Genomic DNA, 24,257 nt, shown 5'->3' with positions numbered 1-24,257 from the left:
CTGCACTTGGCTGACTTTTTCTTCTCCTAAAGATACAGGATCAGTCTCAGGCCCTGAACCTGGGAACCCTAGTTGGTAGGTGAAGGCTGCCTTCCTCAGCCTGGCGCCCTCCAGACATTTTGGACTCCAACTCCCATCAGCGTCAGTCAGCATGACTGTGCTGGTATAAACAATATGGCTGTTCCAGCTGTGCTGATGGGAGTTGTAGCCCAAACCATTTGGAGGGCCCCTGGTGGGAAGACATACATACACCCAGGCAAGTGCCACGGAATTCATTGGGACCACTGAACTGAAAAAGAACTGCTCTCAAAATCTTACAAAGGTAATTACCCACCTCCACCCCTTTCTGGGTTGGTGGTATAATTTGATCCTCTATATTTTCATCTTGTTTTGAAGATGGAATAATTTTCTTTTACGAATGAATGATTTTTGTTAACTGTTGTGGTTTTTTTTATCATGTATGAACCTGCATCCTTAGTAAATTTTATCTGTTTTCTTGACAAATAAAAATCATTTTCATTGTACGTTTTGCTTTTTGGGTGGTGGGGTGGGTTTCATGACGGCATTTACTCATTCTTTGTTTTTAGGATATCTAATGATGAGCTATTCGTTCAAAACATGTTGGTGTAGTGGCTAAGGTGCTGGACTACAACCTGGGAGACCAGGGTTTGAATCCCTATGCAGCCATGGAGCTCCCTGGGTGACCTTGGGCCAGTCACTGCCTCTGAGCCTCAGAGGAAGGCAATGGTAAACCTCCTCTGAATACCGCTTACCATGAAAACCCTCTATCCAGGGTCGCCATAAGTCAGGATCGACTGGAAGGCAGCCCATTTTTTCAAGTTGGGATTTGTTCTCCTGCCTTAAAATGGTGTCTCTTGCACATGCTGGAATTTGGGGTAGTGTTCTCCCTTCCCCTTAATAATTCAAGCCACCTTGCCTATTTAAATAAACTGGGCTGAAACCTTTTGTTAAAAACAAATACTTTTAAAACCTTGATGCTAGTGAATCCTACTCCCCCCCCTAAATACCCAGAAGCAGCTTGCCAGGAAAGTTGGAAGAAAGGACTTCACGCAGGGCGTAGTTACACTCTGGAATTGGCTCCCGCATAAGAAGTAGTGATGGCTGGCATCCTGGACGGCTGTAAAGGAGGATTAGACAAATGCATGCAGGACAAGGCTATCAGCGGGCACTAGCCAGGGTGGCTCTGCTCTCCTCCAGGGACAGAGAGACGTAATGCCTCTGAATGGCAGCCGCTGGGACCTGCAGGAGGGGAGAGTGCTGCTCCTGTGTTCAAATTCTGCTTGTGGGCTTCCCATTGGAGCCCCCTTGGTCTGATCCAGCAGGCTCTTCTTAGGCTCCTATGTTCCTAAGACAGGAATGTTAAGAGTGGGCTACATTGCAGGGTTGTCATCAGCCACAAGATGATGATGATGATGAAATTTATTACCCGCCCTTCACCAGCAGGTCACAGGGATGGTTACTACAGTTTAAAATTTAATATTAAAAACAAAACAAATTCAATTCACAGAAATGCAGTAGATCCTGAAACAGAGATCTGGGGTACACACATCTTTAGCTGAGCTTCTGCAATCTGGGAATGTTAACTGGGTTACCTACACCGCAGGGCTGTTGTCAGCTTCTCTTTCTCTGCCACGCACACCCACCCCAATACGACCATAATATCTACCAGCCTCCACTGCCTGCAAAACGGAGTCTGCCAATTTGTTATGTTTCCTCCCTTACGCAGGCAGCGCAATGCAATCCTATCCATGTCCCTACTCAGAAGCCTCACAGAGAGTGCAGTGGGATCACCCCCGGCGTCCGTGCGTAAAGGATTGCAGCCTTAAACTTTTCTTCTTCACCTCATGACCTGCTCAGTCGCTCCATATTGTGTTTCCCCGCGCACGTAGAGGCGAGTCTGAAAGGGTCATAGAATCGGAAAAGTAGAGTTGGAAGGGGCCTGTAAGGCCATCAAGTCCAACCCCCTGCTCAGTGCAGGAATTCAAATCCAAGCATTCCCGACAGGTGCCTGTCCAGCTGCCTCTTGAATGCCTCCAGGGTCGGAGAGTCCACTACCCCCCTCGGTCATTGGTTCCATTTGGGTCTCACCACCAGTAGTGATGGTCCCAACCCCTGCGCAGGGTCCCGCCCTGGATTTCCTGCAGTCTTAGACCCACTTACCAGAGAGTAAGCTCCGCGGACACTAGGGCCAAGGGCTCCCTCCCACACTGGGGGGCAGGGCTCCTCTCTGCCCCGCCCCGGCCGGCCTTTCCCCCTTCCGGCCGCGCGCTGTTCCTCCTGCAAAAGCCGCCGGGGCCCCAAAGGCGGGAAGAGCAGGCGGGACGAGGGGAGGAAGGGAGCAGCCCGCGGGCGAGCAGAGCCGCCTGGCCACTGGCCCCCTGTTTGGCTGGTCCAGAGCATCGTTCGCGCTGCAGCTGCCTGCCCAGACGCGCGCCCCCCGCGCCTTGCCCCCCAGGATGAGGAGGAGGGCCCGGCGCGGCCCGGCTCGCCAGGTAAAGCCCTGCCTGCTCCAGCCCCGGGATGGTTCCCCGTGCGCCCCGGGAGGAAGCCTGGGCACGTGGAGCGCGCTCCCTCCCCTCCCCTCCCGTGTGCGCTGGCGCTCCGGAGCCCGTGCAAAAAAAGAATTGCGCAGAAGCAAACCAAAACCAGGAGCGGGGAGGGGGAGGCGGACAGGAGAGGCCAAGTGTATTTCTGGGGGTGGGTGGGTTGAAATAGATATACTAGTTGGGGGCCGGGCTCCTTGTTTTGGGGGGTGCTCCCCCCTTGGCGCCCTCCCTGACCAAACCAGGTCTTCAGGTTGGGGCGCCTGCCTGGGACAGAAAGGTAGAAAGGTGCTGCTTTCTGGCGAGGCAGACGCTTCGTCCATCTACTTCGGTATTGCCTACACTGACTGGCAGCAGCTGTCCAGGGTTTTCCCAGCCTGGAGCTGCCACTGTGGATCTTCTGCCTGGGGAGCAGTTGCTCTGGCCCTGAGCGATGGCCTTTCTCCTACTGAGAGTTCCACAGGCTGGGTGTCACCACCAAGAAGACCCTGTCCTATGTTCCCCTGATCTGGACTGAGGAGCTCTCTCCTGTTATGAATGACCGTAGGCTGGGGGACAGACCCCCCCCTCCACATGCATTCCTGCCCCTAAATTAAACATCTGGAAAGACCTTCAGAAGGAAGTCTCCCAGGCGGGTTGGGGGACAGGAGCGTGGTAAGTTATGCAACCCTCCCAAGTTCAAGAGTCCAAGAAGCACCGGTTCAGGGCGTGAGGTCTGTTTTTCTGTTGCCAACTCACATCTGTTCGATGGCTGAGCACAAGAGTGTGAATCCGACCCGGCCCCCTTTCTCTAACGGCAGGCTGCTGTGTCCTTTGCTGACGTCACGGTCCAGTTTTCCCCGGAGGAGTGGGCGCTGCTGTTGGAGTCGCAGAGGGAGCTCTACCGAGACGTGACAATGGAAAACTACGCCAGCCTCGCTTTCCTAGGTGAAATGGGTTCCTTTTGCTGTTGGAGTCCCAGGAAAATGATGCTGGGAGACCTCCGTATCCTTGGAAGGAATGCTTGGAATAGCCCATGTCTGCCCTAGACTCTCACGTTTATATTCTTGTGCTCCCTTTCTGCCCCGCCTCTTCCCAGGGTTTTGGCATGATCACAAGGCGGGGGGGGTGGCTGGATGCAATCAAACAGAACTCCCACGTTTCCAGTGTCTGGGTTAAGCGTAACATCATTTCTTGTGCTTAACAACCAGCCATTGTGTTGAATGTGCACATAACCTGCCCCTGAAGAGGGAACGATGGGCTTCCTCCATTCAGTAGCCCAGGAGCCACAGATTACTCACTTCTGAACTAGAGGTAGAATACAAAGGCGTATTTCTTGGAGATGTTGCATGTTGACCAAGGAATGTGTGTACAGCCTGTAGAATATACCAAATGCATTTGAGATAGGTACATTCTCCAAGGCCCTCTGGAGATGATGTATATTGACCTGGAACAGTGCACAATTCCCACTTCATGGATGGATTATGTGCATGTTCTCCATGAGGCATTGTGAATGGGCACAATGGCTGGTTAAGCACATGAACCGTAATGTATATTTAAACCAACCAACCAACCGTTGCCCTGAAACAGGGATGTCCCTCCGGAGGTGATTCAGGTTCGGACTTCCACTGGAAGGGAATTCTATCTGGGCATATTTCTCCACAGGCTGTTTCTCTGTGGCAAGGATGGCAACCTTTGCCCGGCAGGTCTTCTGGACTCCAACCCCGTCACCCCTGACCACTGGCTACCTTGGCTGGGGGTTATGATGGGAGTTGTGGCCTTCTAGATATTGTTGGACTACAGCTTCCATCACAGAACCCAACCAGACCTAGAGGGCCACAGGCCCTCGGCCACAGCTCTGGGGTGAACACTGTTCCTTGGGAGCAAGTCCAGTGCATCTTCATTCCAAGTAGCTCACGTAGGAAGGAACTGCGAAAACTGCTTAGCCATAAAGTGGGTGGTGGTGGCCATGATCCTGTTGCTCGAGCCCAGCGACTTGAGTGACACCCTACCCTGTCCTTCCACGAACAGGCCTCGTGTCTGCCAAACCGGCCCTTGTTTCCAAGCTAGAGCAAAGGCAGGAGTTGTACGAAGAGGACTGGCAATGGGATGCTCCAAGCCTGACCCAAGGTGAGTAGCTGAAGAGGTGGGGAAAGTGAACCTCAAACAAGCGGAATGTGCTTCAGATGCTTTTGTGGCATTGGGCCACCAGTCGGAAGAGAGGGCTGTGGCTCCCTTGGGAGAGTGCGACTGCTGAGTTTTCCCTGTGGTCCTCCCTTCACGAGCTGGTGAATTGGTTTATATATCAAAGGAAGGTAAATCTGCAATTTCAAGGTCAAGGTCAAGGTTCTAGTCTTGCTGTACAAAGCCCTATACAGCTTGGGACCAGGATACCTGAAATATCGTCTTACCCCGTATATGCTCAGTCGATCACTGCGCCCTGCAGGTGAGGCCCTCCTGCAGATACCATCTGATCAGGAGGTCCGTCCTGCACAACATAGGAAACGGACCTTTAGTATAGTGGCACCTACCCTGTGGAATCCCCTCCCCTTGAATATTAGACACGCACCATCTCTGTTATATTTCTGGCACCTTTTGAAGACCTTCCTCTGTCAACAAGCCTTTTAAGTTGAGATCTTATCCCAGTCTGCGTCTGTGTTGGGATTGCTTTTTAATATGTTTTTAAGCCTTCTTTTTTGTAAAGTTTTTAATCTTTTTCTTTAGATGTTTTGAAACCTTTTTTTAAAAAAAATGTTTAGATGTTTTCTTGTAATGTATCTTAAAGTCTGTTTTTTTATGATGTTTTTAGTGTTTCTGTTTGCTGCCCTGGGCTCCTGCTGGGAGGAAGGGCGGGATATATATCAAATAATAAATCAAATAAATAAATCAAATAAATTTGAATTGGGTTCAATCTCCAGGTAGGGCTGGGATTGTCCTGTACCTGAAACCCCAGAAAGCTGTTGCCAGTCAGTGTAGATAACATTGAGCTCAATGGACCAGTGGTCTGACTCGGAAGAAGCTGGCTGCCTGTGCTGTGCCACTGAGCTCTGGCCTTTCCAGACAGGAACAGAGGAAGCTGGCTCATGCAGAGTGACACCACTGGGTCACGGGCTGGCAGCATCTCTGCGATATTCCCAGCCTTACCTGGCGATTCCGGGGACTGAACATGGGCTCCTCTGTGGGCAAAGCAGGGTCTCTGCCACTGAGCTATGCCCCTCCCCACCACAGGTGAGTGCCCCATCTCTCTGCGCTCTTGTAGGGTTACATAAACAGCCATAAACGTTCTCTCAGTAGATGGGGAGACCTTTTGGTAGTCTCGCCACCCTCAGAAGTTCGGGGGAGTGGTGACCCAAGAGAGGGCCTCCTCTGTGGCAACCCCCAAGCTGTGGAGCTCCCTCCCCATTGTGCAGCTCTCGGTGAATGCTGAAGACACACCGCTTTACCCTGCCTTTGGCCACCTGAGATGTATATTTTTAGGGACCACCTTTTTGCTGTGATGTTGTTTGGGTTAACCGGCCCTGGGACCACTGGGTGAAGGCCAGGTTGTTGTTATTGTTGTTACTGTTACTGCTGTTACTGTTGTTGTTGCCGGTACTGTTGTTCTTATTGTTGCTGTTATAATAATAATAATAATAATGGAAATGGACTGCCTTCAAGTCGATCCGGACTTATGGCGACCTTATGAATGGGGTTTTCATGGTAAGTGGTATTCAGAGGGGGTTTACCATTGCCTCCCTCTGAGGCTGAGGGGCAGTGACTGGCCCAAGGTCACCCAGGGAGCTTCATGGCTGTGTGGGGATTCGAACCCTGGTCTCCCAGGTGGTAGTCCATCACCTTAACCACTACACCACACTGGCTCTCTAATAATAATAATAATAATAATAATAGATATTTTTGCACACTGGTCTTTTTAACAATACACCATGAATGTCTCAATTCTTGCTTTCAGGAGTTAGGAAAGGTGCTGGACCCTCGAGCAAGTCACCAAGTGCGGCCTCTGGGATCATCAGACGATCCACACGGGGAAGGTCTCCAGATCCCTCCCACAGAAGTCTAAAGGAAAAAGATGCTCAGAAGGCATCGCCCCACCTGCCCAGAAACAATCCAGCACAAGAAGAGAACCAAAGGGTGATGCCAAAGGGGCGCTACACATGCAACATCTGTGGGAAAGACTTTAGCTATCGAGGAAACCTCTGTGCTCACAAGAAGATCCACATGGGGGTGAGACCGTTCGAGTGCCAGGAGTGCGGGAAGAAGTTCAGTCGTAGCGGGCACTTAATGACGCACAAGAGGACCCACACGGGGGAGAAGCCCTTTCAGTGCAAGGACTGCGGGAAGCGGTTCAGCCAGACGGCAAATCTCTACACGCACGCCATCGTCCACTCGGGAGAAAAGCCTTTCAGGTGCTCCGAGTGCGGGAAAATGTTCACCCACAAATTCTCCTTCACTATGCACCAGAAGCTCCACGCGGGAGATAAGCCATACCAGTGTGACACGTGTGGGAAAAGCTTTGTTTGCAAGAAAACCCTTCGAAACCATAAGAAGTGCCACCTTGACCCTCAGCCGTGTGTTCATTGCGGGAAGACCTTCAGGTCCCAGGGGAGCTTGAAGGTGCACCTGCGTGTCCACACAGGAGAGAAGCCTTTTGTGTGTGACAAGTGCGGGAAGGGCCACACCACCAGGGTCATGCTGAAGTACCACTTGAATAGGTTCCACGAAAAAGAGCCCCTCCACTGCTGCAGCCAGTGCAACAAAAGCTTCTGGCAGAAGCGCTCGCTCAAGGCCCACCAGACAATCCACAGCGGCGAGCGGCCCCATAAGTGTGCAGAGTGCGGGAGCAGCTTCCGCCGCAAGAACACACTCAAGAAGCACGCGAGGACCCACACGGGCGAGAAGCCCTTTGCCTGCGCCGAGTGCGGGAAATGTTTCGCCACCAATTGCAGTCTCCGGGATCATCAGACGATCCACACGGGGGAGAAACCGTTCAAGTGCAGCTACTGTGAGAAAAGTTTCCGGAACAACCGGATGTGCCAGGATCACGAACGGGTTCACACACGGCACCGGCCCAAGTGCAAGAAGTGTGGGAAGCAGCTGCGCACGGTGAGAGAGCTCATGATACACATTAGAGTCCACACGGGGGTGAAGCCATTTGAGTGCCCCTGCTGTGAAAAGCGTTACCACCGGAAAAACGATTTGGTAAAGCATATGAAGACCCCTTGCAACGAGTAAACCCACCAAGGCTGGGCGCTGGACAGGAGCAGCATCTTCTGTGTAACAGATAAATGTATTACCTCTAACAGTATTTTTGGTGGGGTAAGGCTGTAATCCTTTAGAGCTGATTTCCTCAACCTGCTGCCCCCCAGATGTTGCTGGCTGAGGTTGATTGGCACTATAGTCCAAAACCGTCTGGAAAGCCCCAAGTTGGGAAGACATACATACACCCAGGCAAGTGCCAATGAATTTATTGGGACCACTGAACTGAAAAAGGACTGCTCTCGAAATCTTACAAAGGTGTTTACCCACCTCCACCCCTTTCTGGGTTGGTGGTGTAATTTGATCCTCTATATTTTCATTTTGTTTTGAAGATGGAATAATTTGCTTTTCCAAATAAATGGTGTTTGATAACTGTGTGCCTTTATCATGCACGAAGTGTGTCCTTTGTTAGTTTTACATGCTTTCTTGAATAAAAAATCATTTGCAGGGTATGTTTCATTTTTTGGGGGGTGGGGGGTTTGATGATGGCATTAACTCATTATTTATGTATGTTTTGAGAACATTTTCTGATGAGATATTTGTTCAAAACATGTTGGGATTTTGTTCTGCTGCCCTAAAAAGGTGTCTCTTGCACCTGTTGGAATTTTGGTTAGTGTTGTCTCTCCTCCCCCTTAAATATTATTATTTGCTAAATGCATATCCTTCCCTTCCTCCCAAGCCACATATTCAAGCCACCTTATTTGTTTAAATAAACTGGGCTGAAATCTTTTGATAAAAACAAATACAAGCTTCCCCTCCCTGCGCACTGGCTCTCTGGATTCCTGGGAGGGGAGGGCCGGTCTGGAGGCGCCTCTGCTCCAGCGAACAGTGGGCTGTTCAACAAGGTGCATCTCACAGCGTTCAGAGGACTTTAAAAAAAGAAAAGAAATCACATTCCCAGAGTGAGTTTCGATATATTTGCTCTTTCAAAAAGTCGTACAAGGAGGTCAGACCAAAATCATTAGTGGCACCAGGAAAAAAAATGGGGGTGGTGAGGTGGCACAGAAATGACAAAATATACTAGATATATTCTAGCACAAGTACTTTATGGGGGGGGGGCTTCCTCCCTTGCTCCCCCCTTGGCACCCACCCAGACCAAAACATCAGGTTGGAGCCTGGGACAAAAAAATAGTTGCTGCTTTCTAGCAAGTCAGACTCTTGGTCCCTCAAGCTCAGTATTGCCTACACTGACTGGAAGCAGCACAATGCCACTAGGGATTGAACTGGGGACCTTCTCCACGCAAAGAGATGAGCTAGGGCCCTTCCCCTGCTGGGAGTTCCACAGGCTGGGTGTCACCACCGAGAAGACCCTGTCCTGTGTTCCACTGATCTGGATTGAGGAGCGCTCTCCTTTCATGACCCCCAAATTAAACATCTGGAAAGAGCTTCAGAAGGAAGCCTCCTACACGAATATGTGCTTGGGTGCTTGATCAGGAAGACTGACTTTCCAACATTTGCATTATGTAGGAGCCTTCAGACAAACGCAAGGAAAAGCCAGGAGCTGATAGGGTGGGGGGAACGTGCAGCCCCCACCCCGGCTCACTTGGGAGGACCAGAAGCCCAAATGTGGAGTAGCTACCCTTATTCCCTCTTGAATGCTGGAGGAACGCGGTTCTTAGGGAACCCCGTGATAATGCACGCTGTGACTATAGGCCCTTGGCATTTCCAGCCAGGATTGATGGTGTAGGTACTGCTATCAATCAAACAAACAGTTAGGTCCCTGCCTGGAGGAGGTTACAATCAATGATTTGGCCAGTTACAAGGGAAACTGAGATACCCTGATTGTGCATTTTCCTAATGCAGCCTTCCCCATCCTGGAACACTAAAGTCAGGATCGTTCAGTCCATGGTATTCCCGATCTCTCTGAATGGATGTGAAAGTTGGACAGTGAAAAAAGTGGATAAGAGACAAATCAACATTTGAAATGTGTTGGAGGAGAACTTTGCACATACCATGGAGTGGGAAAAAGACAAATAATTGGGTGTTAGAAGAAATTAAACCAGAATTGTCACTAGAAGCTAAAATTGTGAAACTGAGGTTATCCTACTTTGGAAACATCATGAGAAGGCAAGATTCACTAGAAAAGACAGTCATGCTGGGAAAAACAGAAGGGAGTAGAAAAAGAGGAAGGCCAAACAAGAGATGGATTGATTCCATAAAGGAAGCCACAGACCTGAACTTACAACATCTGAACAGGGTGGTTCATGACAGATGCTCTTGGAGGTCACTGATTCATGGGGTCGCCATAAGTCGAAATCGACTTGAAGGCACATAACAAGAACAACAGCAAAGGAAAAAAACGCTGCATCCCTAGCAGATGGCTGTCTACTGCAGCCTCAGCTTAAACATCTCAGGGGAGTGAAAGAGAGCCTGCCCAGCAGTGGCGGCTAGTGGCTCCATGTCACAGGTAGTGGAATCCGCACTGGGTTTTAATCCAAACTTTCAAGTTTGGACAGCTGCTTGAAACTTCAAAGTAGACCCCGGAGCAGATTCTACTGCCCCACTGACATGGAGCCACCACTCGCCACTGCTACCCCCCCCCAAAGCAGACTGATGCATTTTCAAACAGCTCCCACTGTTGCAACGTTTCTCCTAAAGATTAGCCGAAATCTGCCTCCCTGCCAGTCCCACCTGCTGGCTCAAATCCCGCCCCCTAGAATTGCAGAGAGGACGTCCCTGTGCGCGTGTTTTCCTGTTCCTAAAGCATCTTTGAGTCATATGGAAGGAAGGTGCCGGCATACCCTCCTATAACAACCCTCACAGGACAGGCACGGACAGTCTGTCCCAGTTTTCATTTCTTTATTTTTCATATTTATAGAGAACCCTCTCCACAAAGGCTCTGGGGAAGGACAGGTGGACAAGCAGACAGAGCAACAAAATACCAATATAAAATATTGTGTTTGTTTTTTTAAACCAAATACATAAAAAATAGAAGAACAACACATTTTTAAACATACTTGGACCCTGAATTATCCCTTGCCAGCAACTGCCTGCCCAACCCCAAAGGCCTTCAGTACACAAAAAGGAACTTTTCTAGAACATCAGGAGGAACAGATATGGAGTGACCCCCCCCCAAAAAAATCCTCCTTGATTTGCATGAGCTGTCCAGGCTTGAATGGATGGTACACTTTGGGGTGGGGGGAAAGAAGAGATCCCAGTGGTACGTAATTGTGATGGGGGACTTAAGTTGTTCAGCATCTGTAGGTCAAAACTGGCTCCTTGAAGGGTGTTCCAATAATCTTGTCAAAGTGGCTCCAGTTAATAGACAGGAGCAGGAATCAAGGCTGGCCCCCCAACTTTTCCTGCCTGAGGCAAAGGACAAGATGGCACCCTCCCATGCCACGGACAGAAGCCGACTACACAGGCTGTTGACTCTAACGTCTGCACCGGGGAGGGGGACGCTTCTTCCACTGCAGCCGGGGGCAGCCGGCTAGCTAACGGGATGAAGGGCTGTCTGCGTGGCACCAACATCTTGCCCACTCCTCCTCCAGGGTTTGCTGCTCCCTGCCTAATGGTAAGGCTGGCCCTGCCCAGAGCACGGACAGGATGACCAATCTGCCTGTCAGCACCCTCTGCCAAGAAGGAAGAGCAATATGCAGCATCGCCTGCTAAGGCCTTCTGTTGCGAAAGGGCCGACAGATATTCTTACGAGTTCAATCGAGTGGAATTGTCCTGTCGCTTCACAGAGCTTGAAAGGGACCTCAAAGGTCATCTAGTCAACAGAGCTATAAGCGTGGGTGCAAACATTCACCAGCTGCTCCTGTCCTGCAGGGGAGTCTTGCTACTGAACACACTGCATAGTGGAGGCAACTCAGTCACAGGTGCAACTGCTGGAAGCGAGATAGCGCCTATGTCCCATGTAGCGCAACATCAGGGGTCGTTGTGTTGCTCGCAGCTCCCTGCAGAATGGCATCCCCCATGATGCACTGGGTCTGCTAACGGATCTGTGCCCCAGGTGCTCACCCCTGGTCCTTTAGAAACCCTGCCTTCCCTCTCGCTTGCAAGGGGCCCAGAGCTGGCAAGAGGCTCCCGTCGCCCTGGGGCCCAGGCATAGTAACAGGATGGGTGCGGAGAGCCAAAGCAGAGGTCGGCTGCCCACCTGGTCCTCCTGAACGTCCCAAACGGGACCCTCCTACGTTGAGAGAGCGAGGAGCAGAAGTCCGGCAAGATGGTGATCTGTGTGCTGGCGTAGCTGAGGGTCCGGGTGCGTGCAGCCTGCAAAATGGCCACCTTGTCAGCAGAGCGTAGGAGCTGGAACAGCAGAGGGCGGGGCCTGCCACTGGGGTCCCAGGACACCCCCCCCTGGACCCGGCGTGCACTCTCAATCTCAAGGGGTGGGGTATCCGAGGGCAATCCTAGCAGTGCAGGAAGAGTCTTCTGTAAGAAGGAGACGGCATCGCTGCCTTCGGCTCCCTCCGGCAGGCCAACCACACGCAGGTTGTTGCGGCGGGAGCGGTTCTCCAGAGACCGGCATCGGCCCTCCATCCGCCTCACGTACTCACTCAGGCTCCTGTTCTCCATGCGGAGAGTGGCCAGCTCGAGGACCCAGCCCTGGGCATTTTGCTCCAGCCGGTCCACGTGACTCTGCAGCCGGGAGACATCCCTGCAGACGGCGCTCATGTCTGCAGAAAGGCGGTCCAGCTTCTTAGACAGGTCAGGCCCAACGCCACCAACCTCAGCCCTGCACTCCTGAGGCTTTCCATTCCCCCAATTACAGAGAGGTGAAGACGGGTCTAGGCTGGTGCAACTTTTCTTGCAGGGATATCCCGATTCCACCTCGCCTTGTGATCTGAAACCATACGATGTGCCACCTGCTGTTTGGCTCTCATTGTCCCTTGCTGCAATCAGAGGAGAAAGAAAAGCACGTAAGGAACAGCCATGAGGTCCGTCTTCCTGCATCATTCTTCCCACACATAGAATCACAGAACAGAAGAGTTGGAAGGGGCCTATAAGGTCATCAAGTCCAATCCTCTCGAAGGGGCCTATAAGGCCATCAAGTCCAACCTCCTGCTCAATGCAGGAATCCAAATCTGGATTCTGGGGTAATTCAAAGAAACCCCAATTGTGAAATGGATCTCCAGAACTTTTCTTCTTCTTTAGCGTGGGCGTCATGCTTAATATCCAGTCTACTTAATATCCAGTCTAAATAAGACTCCTGGAAATTTTGTACAACACAACATTTTAGATCAGGGCTCCAGACTGGCAATATTTTGCAGGACTGATTCAAGCACATACCAGAAATTTAGGTTTGTGCCATTAAAGTGGATCAAAGCACTCTTCTTGTCCTAGCACAACAAATCCACTTTTTAAAAGAGATTATTGTTTGCAGTTAGGAAAGTGGCAGGGAAATGCATCGAAAAGTGTAGGATGAACAAACCATTAACAAGAAGATGTGTAAACAATCTGCAAGCAAATTAGGATAAATGCTTTGTCTCATAACCATCCCACAAACAAATCAGGATGAATGCTCGGTAAACACTTGATATAATCCAACCTCCACGTAAGCTTTGTGCAACTAAATCAGGATGAATGCTCAGTACAGGCTGCCGCATAGTGTTGCTGGATTATTCATCCTACCCACTGGCCATGCTGCCTGGGTTGGGGTGACGGAGCCCAGCAAGACCTGGAGGGCCACAGTTTCCCTGTCCATGTTTTCATTCAGGGGTTCCAAACTCTGCTCCGTAGATCACTAGTGGTCTACAAGATTCATTTAGTTGGTCTCCTGCATGTCTGTGAAAAGCACTTACAATTTGTAATACAATAAAATCCAGTAAGTGGAATGAAAGAAGGAATACAAAATACAATTTGAAATCATACGGCATCTAGTGCAGCCCATTACAATTGCTACAAGAGGCAGGGGAAAAAATAATTAAGTGGTCCACCAAGACCTTCAGCAATTTTCAAGTGATGCACGGCAAAAAAAAGTTTGGAGATCACTGCCGTAGCTGGTTCAAACAAAGGCACTCCTCAGCTGTGGCTTTTGGATTTAAAATGTTCACCGGACCAACACAGCTACCTACATTTTCTCCTATAAAGGATGAATCTGGTATTCTGTAAAGTCAAAACAAATTTGTCTCTATATTGATTTAGTTGTATAGCCTGCCCGGTCCCCAAAGTGTGAGGTGGGTAATAAAGAGAAAAACACCAAGAATATCATTTCACTGCAACAATTGTTAAAATTGTTTTTATTTTCAAATGACTTCCAGGCTTTTTGGAGGAAGTGATTCATAAGTGGAATGAAGCAAAGAAACAAAAGTCTCTTGTCAGGCTTCTGCCATAACTATGGTGTGTACACACCCTCACACGCACAAAACACTAGTCCAACTAGATCAGCCATCCCCAGCCTGTTGCCCTCCAGATGGGTTGGACAACTGTCAGCTCCAACCAGCACAGCTGGGGCTGATGGGAGCTGTAGTCCAACCCATCTAGAGGGTGCAGGGTTGGGGAAAGCTGAACTAGATAGTTCTCAGAATACTGACTGGCGGTCCTGGGAGTTTCCTGATAGGAATTACCATGTTTGTGTGCGTGTGCCCTTTGTGGTGAGCCACTGAGCCACAAGTGGCAGGTTGTCCACCAAGTACCTTCAGGGCCTGGCTGACTGCTGGATCCTTCTGGGCAGGAGGGAACCTTAAAAGGAATCCCTGTCCTACCTGAGTCTTCCCTGGGCAACTTGGTCTTCCTGACATCTGGTGTATATCTGATCCATTTCTGGGGGAAGGATTTCCCCCTTCTGGGGGAGACAGCCAGCATGGTGTAATGGTTACAGTGTTGGACACGGTCCTGGGAGACCTGGGTTCAAGTCCACACTCAGCCATGAAGCTCACTGGGTGACCTTGGGCCAGTCATTGTCTCTTAGCCTAACCTACCTCACAGGGCTGTTGTGAGGATAAAATGGAGAGTAGGGGAGAACCATGTATGCCACCTTGAGCTCTGTAGAGGAAAGATGGGATCATCATCATTTTCCTGAGAATGCCCCTCTCCTGGCTGCAATTCTAGCTGGTTTCTTGGTATAATATATCTCCTAGGAATGGGCGCAAGGACTAGACATTTGAAGCCATCCCCCCAACCCTCACTGTTTATTACAAATCCTGCTCAAGTCCTCCTCAAATTTCACCAAGTATTGCTCATATTCACCCTCATGATGTCTAGAATATTCCTGCTTAAAAAAATAAAATAAAAATCAAAACAGAGATTCTCAGGACATGGAATTCCGCAGCCAGTACCAATCCTGCACTTGTGACGTGCCATCACTCCCCCCCCCAGAACTGCACATGATATCCTGAAGGTAGACACAGCTGAGCCTTGGCTAATATCTGGACTATAATATTGAGACTTGACACTACAATATTTAGGCCTGCCTTTGCCAGGGAGTCAGGACCGTCAAGCTTTACCTGCCGTCAGTGATCTTTTCACTCCACTCTTGGGCGAGCTTGAATCAGTCTGTCTCTGAGCACTGAACTTGAGTGCAGCTGATCTCCCACTCAAGAGGCAGAAGTATCCGTTTTGCTTTGGACAGTTACCCTGAGTGGGAGTGCTTCTGAGCATGGCTCCTGGATGGAACAGAGACACAAGTGGCATTAACTGGAAAGTGTTGCTGCTGCCACAGAATCTTTCTATAAGCAGCTGAGGAATCTGTCTTCAATAAGCTCCATAAGATCCGCAAGTGGCTTACAGCACAATCCTGTTTGTGTCTCCTACGGATGGGGAAGATAGCTGATTCAGTTTGCATTTACAGGCAAATTTAACTAATTTTCATGGTCTGAAACAATATGTGAACTGAGACACAGTCAAAATTCGAACTTCTCCGAGCCTTCCAATGCAGTTCTCCAGCCACGTAATGTGTACAAAAATGCACGTTCTAAGTTAAAGCATGCTTTAAAATGTACACATTAAAAAAATGCATTTTATTAGGGGAAATTGCTTTGCAAATATGCATTATATTAGGGAACACTGCATGCAAAAAAGATTAGGACAAATTTGCACAAAAATGCCGATGAATTTGCATGACCACTTTTTTAAAAAAAATCTGCAAACTGTTTTGCAAATGTGGAGAACTGAACTGAAAAACACAAAACTAAAATTGACTGATGTCTATTCAGAAGTATGAGCAGATGTCCCACAAGAGAAGCAGAAGATGAAGACCTAATAAGCCAGACTCAAACAGAGGAAGCCCCTTGCACAAGGTTTTCTCAACCCTCAACTCCCCCCAGCCCAAATAAGGTCTGAGATCTCAGCAGAGCATTCAATGACAGTTTGCCCGGCCAGTCACATTCTGGTTCTTGACCCAGTGACACAGGACACTGCTTTATGCCAAGTCATCTGGCAAAGTGCCACCTGCGCCAGCCCTCACAGGTTTTGGACTATAACTCCCATCAGCCAAAGGCAGCACAGCCACACTGGGGAAGGTCGGTCCACACTTAACTGGCCATAACTCTGCCAGGATTTCAGGCAGGAGGCTTTCCCCAGTTCTTCCTAGAGATGCAAGGGGGGATTGAACCGGGGACCTGCTGGTCTCACAGTGGCCAACCAGGTGCCTCTTCTGGGAAGGCACCAAGCAGGACCTGAGCACAACAGCAGCACCCTCCCCACTGGCAACTCCCACCAACCAGCATTCGTGGGCAATGGAATAGAAAGGGGGGGGCAGGGAGTGGTCATGCTTACAACCATCCTGGGAGCACACAGACCCCCACTGAGCGCCTCAGGCCTCTGGAAGTCCAAGCCACGGCGCCGTATGAACCAGGAAGGATCTCCCTGGCTTCTCTGCAACGCTGCAGAGGCCACTACACAACTGGCAGGTGCCGCTCTGCCATGCCAAAGACTGTTTTAACTCACCTCGGAGCCTGCCGCCAACCTCAGGGGGTGGGCTCCTCTTCACAGCCTCCCTCCGTGGACTACTCAAAGGTGTAGTGGCCGCGCTGCCTGTGCTCGTGGGCCTGTCATGCAAGCGGCTCCCCAGACCTGTTTGAAGCACACAAAAAAGTATTGGGCTCAGTTTATGCCCCAAGACACCACTTCCCTTTAGGGTCATCTCTCTCTCTCTCTCTCTCTCTCTCTCACTCGCTCTCTCTGCTTTCCCAGGTGATCTGGGTAACAGTCAGACCCAGTAGAATTAATCTGAGCCTTAAAAACCACAGAGGAAGAGGGAAAGAGCGTCACTCTTCCAACGTCCTCCTTCACCTCTATGGACTTTCCAAGAAAAGGACAACCATCCTCAGCCCCTCATGACCAGAAGGGCAGTGGATGGGCAGATGACAGCTTTATAGGCACCAAGGGAAGTTCTCCAGGATGCCATTGTGCCCACAGGCACCGCGTTGGCAACCCCTGATTTAAAGGTATGCCGCCTTACCCAGAAGGCACAGGGCAGGTGACATCAATGCCCTTGCCCTTGCCACTCCTTCACCAGATACACAACCCCAGGGGCTCACCTTCCCAGGATGCCCTCCTGGCCTCAGCTGCCTCCTCAGTCCGTTTGTTCCTCGACTCTCCCTGCAAGCTTCTGCCCGGGGAGTTGCTGGATGACGGGCTGGATGGACTGGGGCCCCTTGCCGTTATATCCTTGAGGCACCTGAGCAGGCCCTGGAGAGGGGTGCTCTCAGTCGCCCTTTCTGTGCAAAGAAAGGCATAACAAATGCACTACCGAGCGCATTCTGCAATCCGTTAAACCCAAGAGCTTTGGGAACTGAAGGCCAACAGCTCCTGCATGGCCAATTATTGCAACAGGCACCACTTTCCCCCCTTCCTTTAGAGCCTCCCTCAGAGCCCATCTTTCCTACATGGCCTTTGAGCAGATTCATTTTCCCCACCTGTGACAAGGAGCTGGTGTATCTTTCCTTCCACAAGGGCACCAGAACAGGGCATCTCACCTTCTTCCACCGAGGGGAAGCTTGCCTGCACATCCCATCCCCGTTGCTCCGAGTTGCCAGGAACGTCTCTGGGAAGCGCTTTGGAGCGATGGGGTGGCTTGGCAGGTATTTCGGCCAGAAAGTTTGCCAGGCCTTGGAGGCAAGAATGGCTTGATGCCCCTTTCTTTTTAGCTGCAGGAAGAAATAGGGGGGGGAAAGGCTCATCTCTGAGCATCTTGGCATCAGAACTTCCTGCCCTCCACCCTGTTCTGGTGATCCTAGAACGAGACACGCTGTTTGGATGCAGAACCGAGCTACACAGTCAGCAGAATGACAAGATCCAGCTCTAGGTGGAGGAACAGAGAATAGGTCCAATATAACCCTGTTATAAAAAATAATATACATTATTATGTATATAATGTATATACATAATATATATATATATACACACACACATATATGTATATATATATATCCTCCTGTGTGTGTGTATATATATGTGTATATAATTTTTATTTGATTTATATCCTGCCCTTCCTCCCAGCAGGAGCCCAGGGCAGCAAACAGAAGCGCTAAAAACACATCAAAACATCATAAAAACAGACCCTAAAATACACCATCTTCCTCTTTGGATGCACACCTTAATGTGGTGAGGGGGTTTGAGTGTGTTGAAGAAGCTGAGAGCAATGCCTGGAGGAGTCTAGACCAAGAGGCTAGACTCCTAGCAGGGGCACCCAAGGCAGAATGGTCAAAGCTGAAACACCAGACTAAGATGCATCCAAACTCAGAGGAAGGCAATGGTAAACCACCTCTGAATATCTCTTACCACGAAAACCCTGTGAACAGAGTATCCAAAATGCAACACGAGATAGTGCTGGAAGATGAGACCCCAGGTCAGAAGGCACTCACCGAGCTACTGGGGAAGAACAAAGGACAAGTACGAGTAGTGCTGTGACTAATGACGCAGCTGGGTCAAAGCCAAAAGGGAGCCCAGAGGGTGATGCGCACAGATGCTAAAGGAGAGTCCGGAGTTGTACGACGCACACAATAGGAACATGGAATGTGAGAAGCATGAACCAGGGAAAGTTAGAAATTGTCAAGCAAGAAATGGAACGCATCAACATTACAATACTTGGTGTGAGCGAACTAAATGGACAGGAATGGGCCATTTCCAATCAGGCAACTACAAAATATTTTATGCAGGAAATGAGAAATTAAGAAGAAATGGGGTTGCTTTAATAGTGAGAAGTGATGTAGCAAAAGCAATTAGGAGCTACAACGCAAGGTCTGAGCGAGTGATATCAATGAGATTAAATGGGAAACTTATCAACATAACCATCATCCAAGTCTATGCTCCGACGGCAAACGCAGAAGAAGAGGAATTGGAGAGATTTTGTTAGGAAAATAGGTTAGGAATTGATTATTTATTGGCCAGCTCAAGGGGGATATGTTCTTTGATAGGTAGCAAATGTTGTACCTCCATAACTGACACAAAGGCTGATGTCTTGCAACATTTAAATCACCTCAATACCGTATATAACGACATGGAAAGCATTAAGACCTTTTCTTCTTTCCCAAGTCTAACCGAATGGTTTAATCAATGGCCGAGCTGGCACAAGCTTTTTCTTTACATTTTTGTGGGAATTTCCAGTATTATTTTCTTCTGTTGCTGTATTCAATGCCTACCCAATTTATTCTCCCTCTTTTCAACTCTTGGAACTCAGTGTCTGAGAAGGTCCCCTTTCCCAAGCGAATTTCTCCTCCAAAGCCAATCTTTCACTTCTCTGAGCAACTCCAAATGGTTAGGACACAATGATGCAGCTATAATTTAAACAGCCTTGTTTAAATTCGCTGCAAAGGGGGGATTTGTTAGGAAATATTTTATTTCCTAGGCCCCAAGAGTTGTCAAGAAACACTACATTATTGCCGCAATGAATCATGGAACTTAGAGAGGGTGGGGGACATAAGACTCTAACCTTCGCTCTTCTCTCATGAGAGAAGAACACCCAGAGGCGCCTGTAAGGCTGTAACATCTTGGAAAAAGAGATAAAATGAATCCCCTCTGATTTTGTTGCTATTTCTCTCTGTCTTGCTTCACTATACACATCCTGCACATTGTAGCTAATTCAGCACAAAGCAAGAAGTATTCTCAAAATACCTTATTAGAATTGTATCTATAAGATTTACGTCACACTGCTGAGTGGATAACTTTCACAGGCATACTAGTAACATCTTTATCTCTTTTGGTGTCAATCTAATTCTTTTCCTCGCCTTTTCTTAGTTCTTATCTCTAAATAAGTTTCCTTTGATTGACAAGTGTATGAATTCTTTATCACTGCCTCGCTTTTTAGAATTATAAGAAATGTAACAAGAATAAACAGATGCGCTTGCTTATCTCTGTAATACTGTATTCCCTTTGTTATGATTTTAATAATATTATACTTTGTTTTGCTTATGAACCTTATATAAAGGTGCCTTCAATTAATAAACGGTGCTCTCTACCCTGTCAGACTGCTGTCTGTGCAGTTTAGAGACCCCTTCTTGATCAAGCAGTTTGTGTGTTGTTTTATGTTTGATGTCTGGCTGGACAACTGACAGGTAAATTGAATTGTCAAACTCACCCTCCTATTCAGGGCTGAGGGGTGCGTTAGCTCGCCCTTTCTGGGAAGGGGAGGGAGCTTAGATTTGAACCCAACAATTTTACGCAGAAGTACAGGAAGAAATTGATCACACACCAAAACAAGATGTGCTGATAATCATGGGGAATTGGAATGCAAAAGTAGGGAACAGAGAAGAATTAGGAATTGTGGGGAAATAGTGCCTAGGAGACAGAAACGAAGCAAGAGAAAGACTTATTGAATTCAGTGAAGCCAATAATTTGTTTCTTGCGAACATATTTTTTGAACAACCGAAAAGACGACTGTACACGTGGACATCACCAAATGGTCAATATAGGAATCAAATTGATTATATAATTGGTAGCAGAAGATGGAGAAGTTCCATACTTTCTGCAAAAACAAGACCAGGAGCAGACTACGGTACAGATCATGAATTGGTCGTATCGAAAATCAGAGTAAAGCTAAAGAAGACAAACAAAGCAATCATAATGCCAAAATACAATTTAAATAACATCCCAGAAGCATATAAAGATCAAATAAGGAACAGGTTTGAGGCTTTAAACTTAGTTGACAGAGAACCAGAAGAACTATGGAATGAAGTCAGAGACGTTATCAGGGAAGAATGCAAAAAGACAATACCTCTAGTTAAAAAGAGAGAAATACCTCAATGGATGACTGAAGAAACTCTTAAAATGGTTAAAGAGAGAAGGAAAGCAAAAGGAAAAGGAGACAGAAGCACAGTCAGAACCCTAAATGCAACGATACAGTGACTAGTACGTAGGGACAAAGAGAACTATTACAATAGTTACTGTATAGAAATAGAAGAGGACAACAAAATGGGAAGAACAAGAGCCCTATTCCAAAAGATTAGAGAAATGAAAGGGAAATTTAAACCAATAGTAGGGATGTTGAATAATCAACAGGAGAACACACTGACTGACTGAGATGAAATAAAAGGAAGATGGAAGCAATACACTGAAGAACTCTGTAAAAGAGATGCCAGGATGTTGTAGCAAAAATACTACAGGTTCTCCCAAGTGGAGAATAATAACACACACGCACACACATGTGGGTAAAATCGAGTCCAAGGCTCCTTATTTATTTACTGCAGTAAAGGCAAACCATACACTTCACACAAGGGGTGAGGCATGAGAGAGCCCTGAGCCCTCAAAACCAGGGATTTTTGTACCCTCTACAAAACAAGCTGGTTAATTTTACACCCATTGTTTGTTATGCTCTGCTTAATCAGTAGTCTAGTTACTCTTTTCCTAAAGTCCAACGGTTAATTCTTACCTTTGCAAATGCATGTTAAACAGTGGGTCACAGTCCGCTGACCATGCTCATTTCAAAATGCGAGCCTTAAGCTTTTAAGCAAACAGACAGATACAAGCAGTATAGGCAATACTGTGACCTTTAGATTTTTCAACCTTAACAAGGATGACAGATTCATTCATGGAGGAACCATATGATGAAGAACCAGAAATTTTAGAATGCGAGGTGAAAGCTGCACTTAAAATACTTGGAAAAAACAAATCACCGGGAATAGATGGCATACCAATAGAGTTGCTACAAGCTACTGACACTGAATCTGTCCAAATTTTGACTAAAATCTGTCAAGAAATATGGAAAACTAAACAATGGCCCACAGACTGGAAGCGTTCAGTATATATCCCAATTCCAAAGAAAGGGGATTCCAGGGAATACAGTAATTATCGAACTATTGCCTTAATATCCCATGCAAGTAAAGTAATGCTCAAGATTCTACAACAAAGGCTCTTACCATATATGGAGCGAGAAATGCCAGACGTCCAAGCTGGATTTAGAAAGGGAAGAGGCACCAAGAGATCATCGCAAACATACGTTGGATAATGGAACGGAGCAAGGAATTTCAGAAGGAAATCACCCTGTGCTTTATAGATTATGGCAAAGCCTTTGACTGTGTAGATCATGAAAAACTATGGAATGCTTTAAAAGAAATGGGGGTGCCACAGCATCTGATTGTCCTGATGCACAACCTATACTCTGGACAAGAGGCTACTGTAAGGATAGAATATGGAGAAACTGATTGGTTCCCCATCGGAAAGGGTGTGAGACAGGGGTGTATTTTATCACCCTATTTGTTTAATCTGTACGCAGAACATATCATATGGAAAGCAGGCCAGTTAGCTTAACTTCTGTCCCTGGAAAACTGGTAGAAAATATTATTAAAGCTAGATTAACTAAGCACATAGAAGAACAAGCCTTGCTGAAGCAGAGCCAGCATGGCTTCTGCAAGGGAAAGTCCTGTCTCAGTAACCTATTAAGAACATAAGAAGAGCCTGCTGGATCAGGCCAGTGGCCCACCTAGTCCAGCATCCTGTTCTCACAGTGGCCAACCAGGTGCCTGGGGGAAGCCCACAAGCAGGACCCGAGTGCAAGAACACTCTCCCCTCCTGAGGCTTCCGGCAACTGGTTTTCAGAAGCATGCTGCCTCTGACTAGGGTGGCAGAGCACAGCCATCATGGCTAGTAGCCATTGATAGCCCTGTCCTCCATGAATTTGTCTAATCTTCTTTTAAAGCCGTCCAAGCTGGTGGCCATTACTGCATCTTGTGGGAGCAAATTCCATAGTTTAACTATGCGCTGAGTAAAGAAGTACTTCCTTTTGTCTGTCCTGAATCTTCCAACATTCAGCTTCTTTGAATGTCCATGAGTTCTGGTATTATGAGAGAGGAAGAAAAACTTTTCTCTGTCCACTTTTTCAATGCCATGCATAATTTTATACACTTCTATCATGTCTCCTCTGACCCGCCTTTTCTCTAAACTAAAAAGCCCCAAATGCTGCAACCTTTCCTCTTGGGAGACGATTGGACCCTTGGATGATAAGGGAGTCAAAGGTGTACTAAAGAACGATAAGGAGATTGCAGAGAAGCTAAATGAATTCTTTGCATCTGTCTTCACAGTGGAAGATATAGGGCAGATCCCTGAACCTGAACTAACATTTGCAGGAAGGGATTCTGAGGAACTGAGACAAATAGTGGTAACGAGAGAGGAAGTTCTAAGCTTAATGGACAATATAAAAACTGACAAATCACCGGGCCCGGATGGCATCCACCCGAGAGTTCTCAAAGAACTCAAATGTGAAATTGCTGATCTGCTAACTAAAATATGTAACTTGTCCCTTGGGTCCTCCTCCGTGCCTGAGGACTGGAAAGTGGCAAATGTAACGCCAATCTTCAAAAAGGGATCCAGAGGGGATCCCGGAAATTACAGGCCAGTTAGCTTAACTTCTGTCCCTGGAAAACTGGTAGAAAGTATTATTAAAGCTAGATTAACTAAGCACATAGAAGAACAAGCCTTGCTGAAGCAGAGCCAGCATGGCTTCTGCAAGGGAAAGTCCTGTCTCAGTAACCTATTAGAATTCTTTGAGAGTGTCAACAAGCATATAGATAGAGGTGATCCAGTGGACATAGTGTCAGAGCTTGGAAAAGTTACTTTTTTGAACTACAACTCCCATCAGCCCCAGCCAGCATGGCCACTAGACTGGGCTCATGGGAGTTGTAGTTCAAAAAAGTAACTTTTCCAAGCTCTGCATAGTGTACTTAGACTTTCAAAAAGCGTTTGACAAGGTACCTCACCAAAGGCTTCTGAGGAAGCTTAGCAGTCATGGAATAAGAGGAGAGGTCCTCTTGTGGATAAGGAATTGGTTAAGAAGCAGAAAGCAGAGAGTAGGAATAAACGGACAGTTCTCCCAATGGAGGGCTGTAGAAAGTGGAGTCCCTCAAGGATCGGTATTGGGACCTGTACTTTTCAACTTGTTCATTAATGACCTAGAATTAGGAGTGAGCAGTGAAGTGGCCAAGTTTGCTGATGACACTAAATTGTTCAGGGTTGTTAAAACAAAAAGGGATTGCGAAGAGCTCCAAAAAGACCTCTCCAAACTGAGTGAATGGGCGGAAAAATGGCAAATGCAATTCAATAGAAACAAGTGTAAAATTATGCATATTGGAGCCAAAAATCTGA

At 47.9% G+C, this 24,257-nt stretch overlaps 2 protein-coding genes across 10 annotated transcripts in view; one reads left to right on the top strand and one right to left on the bottom strand.

Annotated features, from left to right (window-relative positions):
• Window positions 1-2,386: 2,386 nt before the first annotated feature.
• LOC133365526 (gastrula zinc finger protein XlCGF26.1-like) lies at window positions 2,387-8,243 on the top strand. Of its 2 annotated transcripts, XM_061587529.1 has the most exons (4): window positions 2,387-2,513; window positions 3,365-3,491; window positions 4,575-4,673; window positions 6,493-8,243. In XM_061587529.1, exons 1-4 carry the CDS (start codon window positions 2,478-2,480, stop codon window positions 7,770-7,772), a joined length of 1,542 nt encoding a protein of 513 aa, XP_061443513.1. In that variant the 5' UTR covers window positions 2,387-2,477; the 3' UTR covers window positions 7,773-8,243. The 2 variants fall into 2 exon arrangements, with proteins under 2 accessions (XP_061443513.1, XP_061443514.1); XM_061587530.1 differs by lacking the exon at window positions 4,575-4,673.
• A 2,342-nt stretch (window positions 8,244-10,585) lies between these two features.
• The window catches only part of LOC133365522 (uncharacterized), a 72,811-nt gene continuing 59,139 nt past the window's right edge, over window positions 10,586-24,257 (bottom strand). For all 8 annotated transcript variants that reach the window (XM_061587508.1, XM_061587515.1, XM_061587511.1 and 5 more), the window contains 5 exons: window positions 17,660-17,830; window positions 17,222-17,401; window positions 16,629-16,754; window positions 15,188-15,346; window positions 10,586-12,634 (listed from right to left, as the gene is read on the bottom strand). In XM_061587508.1, coding sequence (XP_061443492.1) covers window positions 11,667-12,634; window positions 15,188-15,346; window positions 16,629-16,754; window positions 17,222-17,401; window positions 17,660-17,830 — 1,604 coding nt within the window. In that variant the 3' untranslated portion in view covers window positions 10,586-11,666. The remainder of the gene's footprint in view (window positions 12,635-15,187; window positions 15,347-16,628; window positions 16,755-17,221; window positions 17,402-17,659; window positions 17,831-24,257) is intronic.

The sequence above is a fragment of the Rhineura floridana genome, chromosome 10, assembly GCF_030035675.1.
Source record: "Rhineura floridana isolate rRhiFlo1 chromosome 10, rRhiFlo1.hap2, whole genome shotgun sequence".
Lineage (NCBI taxonomy): Eukaryota > Metazoa > Chordata > Lepidosauria > Squamata > Rhineuridae > Rhineura > Rhineura floridana.
Note: the sequence above shows the minus strand (reverse complement) of the source record. Positions and strands in the feature narration are given on the sequence as shown.